The 13,967-nt window shown below is 42.6% G+C and overlaps 1 protein-coding gene across 3 annotated transcripts in view; it reads left to right on the top strand.

Moving 5' to 3' along the window:
• Cfap61 (cilia and flagella associated protein 61) overlaps positions 1–13,967 on the top strand; it is a 236,683-nt gene that overhangs the window by 208,611 nt on the left and 14,105 nt on the right. For all 3 annotated transcript variants that reach the window (XM_070006664.1, XM_070006665.1, XM_070006666.1), the window contains one exon: positions 12,111–12,201. In XM_070006664.1, the coding sequence (XP_069862765.1) occupies positions 12,111–12,201 (91 nt within the window). The remainder of the gene's footprint in view (positions 1–12,110; positions 12,202–13,967) is intronic.

The raw sequence follows: 13,967 nt of genomic DNA, 5'->3' as shown, positions 1-13,967 counted from the left end.
CTATAAAAATTTTTGAAGTCATCAGATTGTTTATTTTCAAGGTGATATACAGAGGGGTTACAGTTACACAAGGAAGGTAATAAGTACATTACTGGTTGAACTTGTTACCCCGCCCTCATTTTTTTCCTTAGTTTCCCTTTCCCCTATAAAAATTTTTATTTTCATTGATTGCTAAGGCTTTCTAGATTGGTAAAGCAATTGGTAAATCTAGCAAGTACAAGGCCCCTCAACTCCTTCCATTAAGACGTCTAGCCCTCCCTACCGGACTAAATTAAGTAAAGCTTTCTCTTTTACCACACGAGGCTCCTGGTAGTGTTTGGCTGGTTGGAACCTATAATTCACTCAGTGCAATCTCCAGTATTCCCAGTCATTTCTTCCCATGATTCTATGATCAAGTTTCTCCTCTGCCGCCCCCACCCCCACCCGCTGCCCGCCACTCCTTCACCTACCTCTTCCCATAAAATATTGATGTTTTCTGGGATTTGCCTTCAGCCTAGTCATCTTTTTATTGGACTACATCCTCTCTTGGGGTCCTTGTCCAGCTCTGTGCTGTTGTCAGTCTGGTCAACTGGACATTTCCATTCTAGCCTTCGGCAGGCACCTCTGAATTAACCTCATCTTTAAAAAGGAATAGACTTTTTACCTCTCCTTTCCCCACTGTGTATCTCTCCATTCTCTACCCTGCTTCCTGCCCATCTCTTATGCCTAGTTTCTGGAGTGTCTACAAAGCCCTTCTAACCTGCTTCCCCTCCAGCAACTCGCTTAGGGTGCTCTGCTCTGCCTCCTAGACTTTCCTCCTTTCCTGTGCTCACTGCAGCTGCACATAGTAGGTCCCTTTGCTTCTAGCTGTACTCCATTCCAGCTCATCCTCCACACTGCTTCTAGAACACCTGTTCCAGAACATGAATGGGAGAATAGCCACACATTCATTTAACCTTAACACTTGTTAACCTTCCCATGACTCTCTATTAACAGGCACTTATAGTTTAGCCCATCTCCTGCCTCTCTCCTTGCACCTGACTGGATGCTAGAGCAATCAAGGCATTGTCCTTCCCTGAATACTGAACGCCACTGTTCATCTCCAAGCTGTTCCCATGCCATTCCTCCCAGCTGGAATGCCGTTGACAGACGCTTAGTGTCTCATGCTTCCATGCACCTTCTTATTGCCTATATCATCAGATCTTTGTGGGTTATCATGGCATTTATGCACATGACAGTATGACTCATACTACACAGTACTGTAATTTCCTTTTGTCATTTATCTCTTCTTTTAGGAGAATTCTGTGAGGATCACAGCATGTTCATACTTGCACTGGAAATGCTTCTCTCCTGGGAACTCAACAGATAATTATTTCCATCCCATTCCCATCAGCTACGTTATTTCTATCCAGAAGAAATAGAACATGATCACAAATTCAGAATTTTAACTTTCAGTGGCCATGTTAATGGCACTAAAAGAAACATGAGGGGGCTGGGATACAGCACCTGCTAATTATGTGTAAGGTCCTGAGTTCCATCCTAATACTGCAGGGGGAGAGGGAAGAAAGCAGAGCCCGTGGCTCTCAGCAATTATTGCTCTGAGCCTCAGTTTCTTAAACACAGTTTCCATATCCTTTCCAGTTCTAAATAAAGGGCTCTGATATTTCATAATGAATCAGAACAAGTCCTCTCAAAGAGTGAGGAGTGTCACTTGTAGCTGGACCCCGGCACCCCAGCCATTTCTTGAATTCACCTACCCCAAGTGTGCAATGCACACTCTGGGCAAGAGCCCCCACAAACATGGTTCAGCTACAAGAATCCAGTGAGCACATGTGTGAACAACTCTGTGGGCACCTCTTTACTAAAAATAGAGACTAAACACATACTGATTTCTTTTACTCTTTTTATTTCAGTGATTTCTTTTTTATCTTTTACTTCATAATTTCAGATTGCCAAGGGGTTACAAAAGTAGAGCGAAGAATAACCAAAATGCCCTTTACCCAGACTCCCTAAATGTAAAACATGTTTTCATTTGCTTTACGGTTCTCTGAACATACTCCTCTGTTCCCCTTCTGTCTTCTCCTCCTCCCTTCTGTCTCTCACACGCACACTCTATGAGTGGGAAGATGGTTTTCTTCCTGAGGCTTAAAATGAGTTTCTAACATGATACCCCTTTGTAACTCTCAAAACTTCATTGTCAGGGCCTGGGTGCTGTCCCTGAACTCTTTTGCTCAAGGCTAACACTTTGCCACTTGCAGCTGTAGTGCTGCTTCCGTTTTTTATTTTTTTTTGTTTTTGTTTTGAGTGGTTAATTGGAAATAAGAGTCTCATGGGGACTTTTCTGCCCTGGCCAGCTTTTAATCTCAGTCCTTAGATCCCAGCCCCCTGAGTAGCTAGGATTACAGGTGTGAGCCAACTGCGCCCCACTTGAACAACATTCTTACATAACCCTCATATAGTTGTCAGAATTTTGAAATAACTTTATTACCACAAAACTTTGGGTCTTTAACCACTTAAGTTTTTCTCACTGTCTTACTATTCTAAGATCTGATCCAGGAATCCGTTCAGCTTACTGTTATGTCTCCACAGTCTCCAATGGGGGAGACTTCTCCACCTTCTCTTCCCATGACATCACTTTTTTAAACAATTATTTTGTGCTGGTCCTGGAGCTTGAACTCAGGGCCTGGACACTGTCCCTGAGCTTTTTTTGCTCAAAGCTAGCATTCTACCACTTGAGACAGCCCTGCTTCTGGCTTTTGGGCGGCTAATTGGAGCTAACAGTCTCAAGAACTGTCCAGCCTGGTTGGTGTGGAAATGCAATACTCACATCTCAGTTTCCTGAGTAGCTAGGATGACCAGTGTTGCTACCAATGCCTGGCTGGAATTAACTTGAAAAACTCACTATTACACCTAGATGCAAAGTCTTACACTTCTTTGGAACAAAGATAATAATTTTTGCAATTATTTAAGCAAACTCCAACATCCTGAGGATCTTTCCCACCCCTCTTGTGAGACTGAGAAGAAGGCAGGTAGAAAGGAAGGCCTAGAAGATAGCAGTTGCTTGTCACAGAAGCATGGGTGACAAGTCCAAATTAGGAAACAAGAGGCAGATCAGAAATGAGAAGAAAGAACTAAAAAGAGAGTTATGGAAATTTAGAAATCTCTAGCTTAGAAGATGAGGAAGATACAAGAGGAGATCATGGTACTTGTATGTTTACATACTGTGGTAATGGAAATTACAAGATAGCATCATGGTGGTTGTATAAAAATACCACAGTGTGGTCATGGTGTAGGTTACAAGAGGAGATTGTGGTAGTTGTACTTTTATACACTGTGGCCATGAAATCACTTTTGAAAAATACCAATCAGTAATCCTGTAGATTATCTGCCAATTGAGTTTGTCTGCCATTTCCTTGTTCTTTCCATGTTGTAGTAAACATTTTGGCAGGAACCATAGGAAGGAGGTGTCCTCCTGGGGAATTTTCTTTTTTTCTTTTTAAATTTTATTTTATTTGTGAACATACTGTACAGAGGAGTTGCAATTACATGGGCAGGATAATGCGTACATTTCTTACCAAGCATTGCACCCTCCTCCTTTGGCTCCTGGGGAATTTTCTATCAGGAGACCCCTGAGGCTCTTACCCCAGGGTGACACAGTTGACCCCCAGCAACTGTGGTCACTTTGCCAGAAAAAGATTGCAGGCTGCTCCCTCAGATATATGCTAATTTTACATTTGTAATTAGTGATACCTTGAGACTATGAAAACAGCCTCTTTCTCATGATTTTTTTTTTGTCCACCAGTATGAGCATTCATTGACAATTCTTTGTTCGATTATTACTGTGGCATTTGCCAAATAGTGATTTTTTTTCCTAATACGATTTCTACATTTATTACTCCACATTCTATCATTTTAAAAAACCTTACCTCCTTATTCATTTGTATTCTTCCCCTTTATTCATTTATTTATACCAGTGTGGACTTCAGGGTTTTTGTGCTGGTCCCTGGGCTATCATCTATTATACTCATTGTTGTTCTGCAGAGAAAGGAGCTAAAAATGTATTAGTTGAGATTTTAGGCTTGAGATGGGAGTGTAGCTCAGTGGTAGAGCACTTGCCTAGCATGCATAGGGCTCTGGCTTCCACCTCTAGCCCAGAAAGGAGTGGGAAACCATACTTGATTTTCAGAGCCCAAATCATAAGAGTAACAAGAAAGGTGGAGGAACAGCAGTAATTTCTCATCCTAAACAATTTTCATGAAAAATAATAACACATTGATTTAAAAATCCTGTTATATACTAGAATTCTTTTAAATGTTACTTAACAATTTTAAACAAGTCTTACAAAAAGTGTGTATATATTCACTATTGATAAATATTCCTACTCTTTAGATTTGTAAAGAGCAACTAATCTAGACAGGAATAATAAGGTGAGAACAATCTCCGCTGATGAGATTTGCTAGTTCTTGAAGTCAAGGTCTCACAAAAGGGCATTCCTCCTTGCGCCTTTGTCCCTGGGAGTCTTCAAGGGGTTCTATGTGCATAGACACACTTTTTTCTTTTCCTATAGAAAAACAGATAGGAAATGCACAGGACTAAAGCAGGGCTGAGTGGCCGTGCGACCTAATGCTAGCCTGGGCTGTGTTCTCTACAGCCTAATTAAAGGGAAATGGCTGTGCTTTCTATGACAAGAGGAAGAGAGGAGCTGGGAAGGGAGGCCAGAGCACTAAGAGCCTCCCTTTGCCAACCTTGCCTCAGACTATTAGTCCTGAACTTACGTAGCAGCAAATCAATGTAAATAGCTGGGCAACTTCCAGAGCACTTGATTTATTGTACAATTTCTATTAATGCAGCCTCTAATAAACCCAAGATGTGCAAAGAAATCCCACAAATGGGATAAAAGGGAAGACAGAGCTGAATCTCAGCATTATCCCCCAGCTGCTAAACCCTGCCAGGCAAAGTGGATGGGCAGGTGACTTAATGGAGGTTCCTAGTGCACAGAAGTAAAGGCAGAACTCCTGTGCATGAGCAGAAAGCTGCTTTACTCTTCCAGTCAGAGCCAAATCCAGACCACTTGAGCTTTGGCATTCCCAGTACTTACTCCAAATTCACTTTCCTTGAGCCCTCTCCATGCACTCTGGGTTTAATCAGCTTTTCTAACAAGGTAAGCAGGCAGAAAGCAAAGAAAGAATGCCACTTCGACAGTTTGTATTGAACTTTCACCAACACAAAATGAAAAAAATGCCTCAGTTTAATGGCTCCCATATAATTGTCACTTAATGTCCACTAATGCCTTAGTGCAGGACAACTTCTTGAGGATCTGTCATAATGTCCTTATTTTTATTGCTGAAACTGCAAGTAATTTATGTGGACACCCTTGAATGAAAGAAAAGCAGCCACTAGGGAGGAAAACTTCAATTACGCCCCAAAAAACTTTTTTTTAGCAAATAGTGTTTAGTCTCCAATTCATGCCAGTAAGGATCTGAAGCATCTTACATGAGTCTGTGCAGCAGGATATTAAAGCATTACCACAGTAATAGCTGTTCATATGCTGCCCTTGCCCTGGGCCAAGCAGAAAGCCAAATTTGGATTTGTGCCTCCCTGAATTCTGGTAGTAAGACTTCCAAGTGAGGGCCGTCATTGTCACCCATTATGCAACCAAAACAGGCCAGAAGTTAAAGACAGCTAGCTAAAAAGTGACACAGAGATGTCCAGTAAATGTAGAACAGCAACATGGAGACGAGTTGAAGTGGATGGCCCTCCTTTAAACTCTTTAAGCTCTTCTAGGCTAAACTCGGGGCAGAAGAACGCACCATCAAATTGGCTCACATACTTGACTTTGAGTTCCTTGCTCAGGGTAGGCAAGACCCCTCCCATTGAGATACAACCCCCTCCCTGAGTCCCACTGTTTGTTTGAAGCTACAGGATTTTTTATTGTAAAGGTGATGTACAGAGGGGTTACAGTTACGTAATGAGAACATTTCTTTTTGAAAGATGTCACCCCTCCCTTCTCAGTTTTTCCCTCCCAGCCCCCTTATCTCCAAGTTGTAAAGTTCAATTCCAACTGTGTCTAGTGAGTGAATTGCTTCACCATTGGTCCCACCATTTCTACTACAGTTATTTTAAACATTTCTGTAATTGTAATGAAGCCTAACCCTAGCTAATATAAGCAATACTAAGAAGATTGGGGTGATTAAGATTACTAGAAAGGCTCAGAAATGAGCACAAGAAGTGATATCTGGCTGTGCCATCATTCAGCATTAACCTCAAGGCAGTTACACAGCCTTCGGGTTGAGACCCAGCTTATCTGCTCTTGGCAGGATGACCTGACGTAAGTAATCTAACAGCTTGCCTTCCATTTCTCCCTATGTAAAATGGACCAGCAAATCCTCTGTTAGGGGATTGGAAGAATGAGATAATTCTCTGAAGTTATTTACACGAGTGGCTGTGGACTCGTGTCCACAGAGAAACACAGCCTCAAGATGGACCCGTCCCCACAGGGGTGTGACCAATGGATTCGATGCTGGTGGCTGCCAAGACATCCTAGACAGAGCAACCATGCTTCTTACTCATCATGGACTCATTTCAGTACTAATTAAACAAGCACACCAGATGAGTGGTTTCCTAAGTACTGCTTAGGTCACAGCAAAAAGTATTTTACTTTCTTGAAAAATCAAATTGATGTAAAGAAAAGTTTGGAAGTAATCAGTGACACAGTCACATAGAGAACAAGGGGTTCCTAGAAGACGGAAGCGTGCCGGACATGAGCCCGGAGAGGCAGACCTAAAGATGCAGCAGCTAAAAGAGCTGAGGTCAAGATGACCACAACTGCACTCCTAGCTGAGGGCCTCCCAGACCTCGGGCCTCCCTCAAGTGTCCCCTCAGGGTCTCTAGCTCTCCTAGCACTGGCCTCTTCCCCACTCAAGGTATGTCCTTCTGGAGTGGGAGACCACACCTACACACCGTGCCTGACACATACACACAGTGGCTATGGCCGAGCAAAGAATGGCTCCCTAGGTCTTCCCTCCTCCAAACCATGTCATATCTGTTGAAGTCATCAGTTCTAGAAGACACAAAAGGAAGGGGGAAAAAGGAGACAAGTCTTCATAGAAATGCAATAGATCGGGAATAAATATTCATGGAGGGATGGAGAGAGGTAGCAAAGAAGAAAGAGCCAGAAGAGAACAGGCACTGGAAATAAAGAGGATTTAGAACAGTGTCATTGGGTTTATGAGGATCGGTGCTGGATGACAGATGAAAAAAAGGAGAGGACAGAGGACATGGGACAAGATGGTTCCAGAAAACATATTGACAAACCTGCCTCCGTTTCACCCAATCCTTAGACTTGGAAATACAGGAGCCTGCCCTGGCCCGTGTGGGTAAGCGATGCCAGCCCACTGGCGATGGAATAAGGACCCCCAGGGGCCGCCCCAGCAACTGAGGCAATTGCTGCTATGTAAGAGGAGGACTAGCACTGCCTAGTCTGGATTTTAAAGAAAATGCTTGAAATACAAATGGCCAAAGCAAATTCTCCCATGGGGCACACCTGGCCATTGGCGGTCTGTTTGCTGTGATGAGGCTCATCACCTCTCCCTTCTGTGCAGCCAATGTAAAGACAGCATGAACAGGAGGTTTCCTAGGGGACAGACAAGGCCTCCCAGCTCCACTTTGTCCCAAGGGGATGGACTAGGTGGAGACTCTCTACTGATAGTGACTACAAGTGCGCATGAGAAACCTCCACCTGCTGCTGTGAATCGCACATGCTGATATACAGAAGGACGTGTTCAAGCCAGAGCAGCCTTCTCTATGGAAACCTGCAGGCTACCTCAGACGCAGCTCCTACCAGGAGGAAAGGCAACAGCTGTGAGTGCAGCTGGGATCCTTTTAAGGGCTCTGATAGCAAAAACTGGCTATTCTCACGTTAACAGAGAACGAGAAAGGTTTTCATTAAAAAAAAAAAAACTTAAAGTGTTTTTTCTCATCCACTCATCTTTGTATATTCTAGCAATTTCCAAGTGATTTTGGATATGAAATATAGCCTTGTTTCCCTGCTGTCTCCTTTCTGATTTATATACTAGATTTTAGAATGAGATCAATCATCTACCAATGCCCTTTGTCCTCTTTTCTTTCCAGAGAGATGTGTTTTTTGTTTTGTTTATGGGTGTGGTATCGGGGTTTGGCTTTATCACTCAAGGCTGCCCATCTCTCAACTTCTCAATTCTTGGTGGTCAATTGGAGATAAGAGTCTCAACAGACTTTCTTGCCAGGGCTGACTACAAACTGCAATCCTCAGATCTCAGCCTCCTGAGTAGCTAGGATTACGGGGGGGAGCCACCAGGGCTCAGTGTGTGTTGGACTTTTTATCAACCGCTTTATAATCGAGCCCTATGGACTATAAATGGTTACCTTTGTTCTACCAGGTGACACTTCCTCAGACTTCTTTGAACTAAGTGTATGATTGGCAAAAGTGATGGAGGAATTTAAGTCGTTTCATATAGAGCAAGCCAGGTATGGGCAAAAGGAAGAGAGACAATACTGTCTTCTACTAGGTCCTGGAGACTGAATAAGGTTTTTTGACACACCCCTTGCCATAATGGGAGAACAAATCAAGACTATTGCATCCATCACCACCATGTTCTTGTCTTTCCTAAAGACTTCTAGGTAGCCAACTAAGAAGGCCAGTGATTCCATCTAGTCTTCCTTGTTTGAACATGACCTGGGAAAGAAGTATGCTTTATTTTTTAATTTGCAATATACATGGCAATATCAGTTCCCCCCAACCTCCTCAGTCAGCACTACTGCCTTTGCTGGCCATGGGGGCAGAGAGGCTTGCCAGTGCAGACAGCCTCCAGCTCACCAGGGTTCAACTTAGCACTTTTTCACTTGCTGATTGTGCACATTTGGTAGAAACGATACTTCCAGTTTCCAGGTTTGAGCCTTTCTTGGGCTGGTTTGACCTCCCTCTTAATGGCCTGGCAAAAGCCCAGGCAGCCTCAAAAATCATGACAAGAAACAACCCACACTGCAGAGTGCTGTGATGTTAATCTGGGAGGCTCAGGAGACTAATAATCTATATTAATCTATATTCTACTTCCGGTCTTTTCAACCTTTGACATGTTTAGTCAGATGTGGCCCCACTGTGGAGCATTAGCAGCTATAGTTAAGCTGCTTCATTCATTCCACTGAGAATGGGAAAAAAAGGAAAAACCAGAAGTCATTCTGTTTTTTCTGGTTTCTGGAAAACTCCTTAACATCATTGGGAAATGATCCCCATTCAACTCCCTGTGTTATAATCAGTTGCAAAATGAGTTTGGTTAAATTCAGAGCTTTCTTATTGTTATGATTATAGGACCCTGCAGGGTCCCAGCCCTTTTATGCCTTCTTACCTACCCACTGTATGCTGGGTGGCACAGCTGGACTAAAACTTACCTTGGAGAAAATGGATGGTCCTAGAACAAATCATGTTAAGTGAAGTAAGCCAGCTTAGAAAGACAGAGTATAGCGCTGGGAAGGTGGCTCAGTGGTAGAGCGCTTGCCTTGCATGCATGAGGCCCTGAGTTCAATTCCTCAGCACACATAAGCAAAAAGAAAAAAGCCAGAAGTGGCACTGTGGCTCAAGTGGTAGAGCACTAGCCTTGAGCTGAAGAGCTGAGGGACAGTGCCCAGGCCCAGAGTTCAGCCCCACGACCGGACCCAAAAAAAAAAAAAAAAAGAGTATATTTGGAAGCTACATCTAATATAGACTGGTAGATGGTAAAATATATAGGACTTAGGCATTCACACAGTGAGACCAAAGAAGGGTATTCTTAGTGGAAGAACACTAAGGTGCAATATCTATATGCATAAAGTATATATCAAAATGAACTCCAGGAAATGGAAACCAGAGGTTTTTCTTTGTTGCTATTTCTGTTTATTCTTTTTGTCTTGTTTGTTCATCGATCTGTCTTTGTGAGGGTAAGTAAGAAATGGAGGGACAAAGGGCGAACAAATGCAGCAATGGTACTCACTAGATATGATGTTGAAAATAAACTACACAACTTGTAGATAAGGACAGGAGGGAAAATCTGGACAAGAGGCGGGGAAGGGGTGACATTATCTAAAAAGAAATGTAAGTAACTATAACCCCTCTGTACATCACCTTTATAATAACAATTTAAATTAAAAAAAAAAAAACTTACCTTGGAGAGGAAGGAGAAGCAGCCTGAGGCTGCCTAGGAGCATTGGCCCCAGGGCTGGCCCTGTGCAGGTGCTGTGGGACCCAGAGCCATACCATGTTACAGTTTTGCCACCTATATTCTACATTTAGGGGGGACCATTCAGAGCTAAGCAGCATAGAATGCATACATTGCAACGCGAATTCATTTACTCATTCAGTGATCAGTCACACATGGCTTTAGTAGTTACATGCAAGTGCTTAGCTGGATGCCATAGCTGTGGCCAGATCCCTCCACCATCCATCCATCACCTCTCTAAATTCATCTAGCCTCTGCCCCCCTTTATGGATTTCCACCCAGCCTCCCTGAATGATCCCGACATATTCCTGCCTCTGGATATTTGCACCAGATTTCCCTCACAGAAAAGTTTTCCCCTAGGCATTCAAGTAGCTTGCAGTCTTCCTTCCCTTGGGTCTTTGCTCATTGGTCACTGCCTCAGGACTGAGCCCTCCATTACCCTCTCCTTCCCCAACACTTACCCGCCCCTGGTTCTCCTCCAATCACATTTTATTCTAAGTGTCACGACCTCGCATGCTATGTATTGCTCAGTCATCTCAGGTGCTCAGCTCCCTGGTGGCAGGGATGATGTCTACTTCAGTCCCTGCCCTGCTTCCACCAGTAGCCAGTATGGAATAAACAATATGGAAATTAAGGGTGGATGAGCAAGGTAGGCAACGAACCCGGAAATTTAGGTCATATTCTATTCAAGGGACTAGCGGATGGCCAAGAACCCAAACACAGAGGACAGTGTTGATCAGCACAGATTTTGCCATTATATTCACCTTCTACTAACTCCATGGCCCTTCAGAGTTTTTATTCTTTGCTTAAAGGATGAAAGGTCTCACCTGCATGGGCACCATTTTTTTCCTCCTGTGTGCACATGTGTGGCATCCATGAACAATACCCAGAGCGGCAGACTCCCATCCACAAACTGAAGCCCACATAATCAAAGTGAATTAGACCCCAGAGAAGTTAACTTCCCTGTTGTAAGACATCTAGCATTCAAATAAAGTGAAAGTTAAAATGCTAGTCACTGCACTGGTGGCTCACGCCTGCAATCCTTGCTACTCAGGAGGCTGAGATCTGAGGATCACAGTTCAAAGCCAGCCTGGGCAAGAAAGTCTTATCTCCAATAAACCACTAGAAAACCAGAAGTGGTGCTGTGTGGCTCAAGCTGTAGAGCGCTTGCCTTGAGCTGAAGAGCTGAGGGATAGCGTCCAAGCCCAGAGTTCAAGCCCCAGGACGGACCAAAACAAAAAACAAAAAACACTAGTCACTGTTCTTGGTAATTGCAAGAAGACATCCAATTTTTAGCTATTGCCTATGAATAATGAATAGTAAAATGGTTCTTTGTGTAAAATGGCATTTATTCAGTTTTTAGTGAAAAGTTAGCAAAAAGAAACACCAAAAGAGAGCTTCCCTGAGAGATTCAATTAAGCATTGGGCACAACGGTGCAAAGACCATGTTGCAACACTGAGGTGGCCTGTTTTTCTGGTCATTATTAATCCAGAAACCTTAATGATGAGCAACATTTGCGTTATTGTCTCCCCAAATTTAATTTGTTATGCAGCAGTTCAGTTAATCCTGCAATCTGTTTTTCTCAAACGAGGGCAGATAATGGAGACACCGTTCTTTACAAATCTTCAGGCTTTTAAATTCTGATAAAATCAGGATTCTTCACTGGGTCTTGCCCCAGCTCTGAATTAAACCACTTTAAATGTAATTATGGAACCTGGCCTTACATCAGGAACATCCATTTAAAAAATTGATTGGCCAGCCTGTTCCACGAGGCATTTTATGAGCAAACGATTGCAATGGGGCCAGAACTGTAATTTATCAAGGCAAAAAAAGCAGGTAAATACTTTATTAGTGGTAATGAGAGGGTTGCCATCTAACTGAATCTCTTCTTCCCTCACCAGCTACTTCACGGAGTCGTGGTGCCTGGCCCTATTCCACGATCGTTTTATTGATCTCAGGAAAGAGTTACGCCAAATCTTAGTCTCCAAGGAGGTATGAGTAATTAATGGATATGTGGATTATTTCTTGCAAATTATAAGCAGTTGATAAGCTATTGATCATTTGGACTTCCCTCTACATTTCCATTTTATGGTTTTACTTTATAAACCAATGGCACTTAGTGTTATCAAACTAATGGTGATATTTCAGAAAAGTGATTTTCCTTAAATTTGATGAGAAGGACCTTTCCTTTCCTTTTTTTTTCTTTTTCTTTTTACAGGTAAGCTCTGTTTTTTGTGATTAGCTACCATTGATGGCTGAAACTTGGGTAGGAGTTGTATTTTCTTACCCTCAAGAATGACCATCACATTCCTTCGGTTTCTGTCTATACTGGACAGTCATTCACTGAATACTTCAAAAACTATGAAGAAGCCAGGCACCAAGGCTCATGCCTATATCCTAGTGACTCAGGAGGCTGAGACCTTGAGGATCAAAGTTTGAAGCCAAACCAGGCAGAAAAGTCTTTGGGAATCTACCTCCAAAATAACTATCAAAAAGCTAAACTGGAAGCATGGCTCAAGTGGTACAGCACCAGCCTAGCAAACACAGTACCACCAAAATATAAAAAGTTTTAAAAATGTAAAGAGAAGTCATCCAGAGGGCCAAAACTCCTTTTATAAATGAAACTTCTTAAAGTGATACAGAATCAGCTGCAAGTCAGAATGTATCCCAAAGGCTCCATACTGAGACAGAAGTTTGACAATGCTGTATAAATAAGGAGGCATTAGTGAAAGTTTAAATTATGTCTAACAATATTCCTTAGCTGAGCTGTGAAAAGTTAGTATCTGTGCCTCAAGAGATGTAGATGATCCATCCTGGCTCTGCCTTGAATCACGCAAACAAGGGCTGGGGCTTTGGTGAGTTTCCACTTCATTTCACTGAATAAAAGGGCAATTCCTATGTCCCCATTGTCCCCTCCACTGGAGAGCATGCACAATCTTGTAGATTCTGTGGTGGAGGCTGACATATTGAGGATCTCAGGTAGAGATCCCAAACTCAGTCCTCACTACATGTCAGCTCCAGCACCACCTCAGTAGAATAGAATTTTCTGAGATGGATGGAGCCACCACCATGATCACCTTGACCTTACAAATGAAGAAACTGAAGATGGAAAGATAGACCCTAAGCCATATAGGCCAGAGCAAAGTCTCAGTGCCTTCACTACAACACCCTACCTTTCCAATATAGATTCTAGGACCCAAGATGGAAAATGTTAAACAATTTACTAATCCAAAATGGAGATTGGGAAACATAATTTTAAAGTTTAAACCCAGATGACATGCTTTAGGATCAACACCGGTAAAAACCCAGCAGGAGAATATAAACGAGGGAAGAACTTTCATTACAGAATTGAATTTCCTGCTGAGCCTGGAGCCTTTGGGATGTGTACCTAATTTCCAGTTAATTCAGTATCACTGTGAGGAAGAAGCAGAGTGATCAAATGCAAAAGTCAGACACTGCTTAAGTCATTCACACTGAAACACGCATACTTACACCCCTCAAAAAATCAAGTCCCTTTGTAGAATGGTGCATAGCTTTTGCCTAGAACCCACAAGCATCTTCCCGCATACTTTACATCATTTATATCTAGATTACTTCTGATGCCCAGTACAATGTCAACACTATGTAAATAGATGTAATGCTGTGTTGTTTAGGGAATAATGACAAGAAAAAAAATCTGTGCATGTTTAGTACAGAAGCAGTTTTTTCCCAAAGTATTTTTGACCCATGGTTGGTTCAATCTTTAATAGCATAACCTG

This window comes from Dipodomys merriami, unplaced genomic scaffold (assembly GCF_024711535.1).
Source record: "Dipodomys merriami isolate MVZ:Mamm:240054 unplaced genomic scaffold, mDipMer1.0.p SCAF_7, whole genome shotgun sequence".
Lineage (NCBI taxonomy): Eukaryota > Metazoa > Chordata > Mammalia > Rodentia > Heteromyidae > Dipodomys > Dipodomys merriami.
The sequence above is the reverse complement of the archived record's forward strand: the minus strand, read 5'-3'. Positions and strand labels throughout refer to the sequence as shown.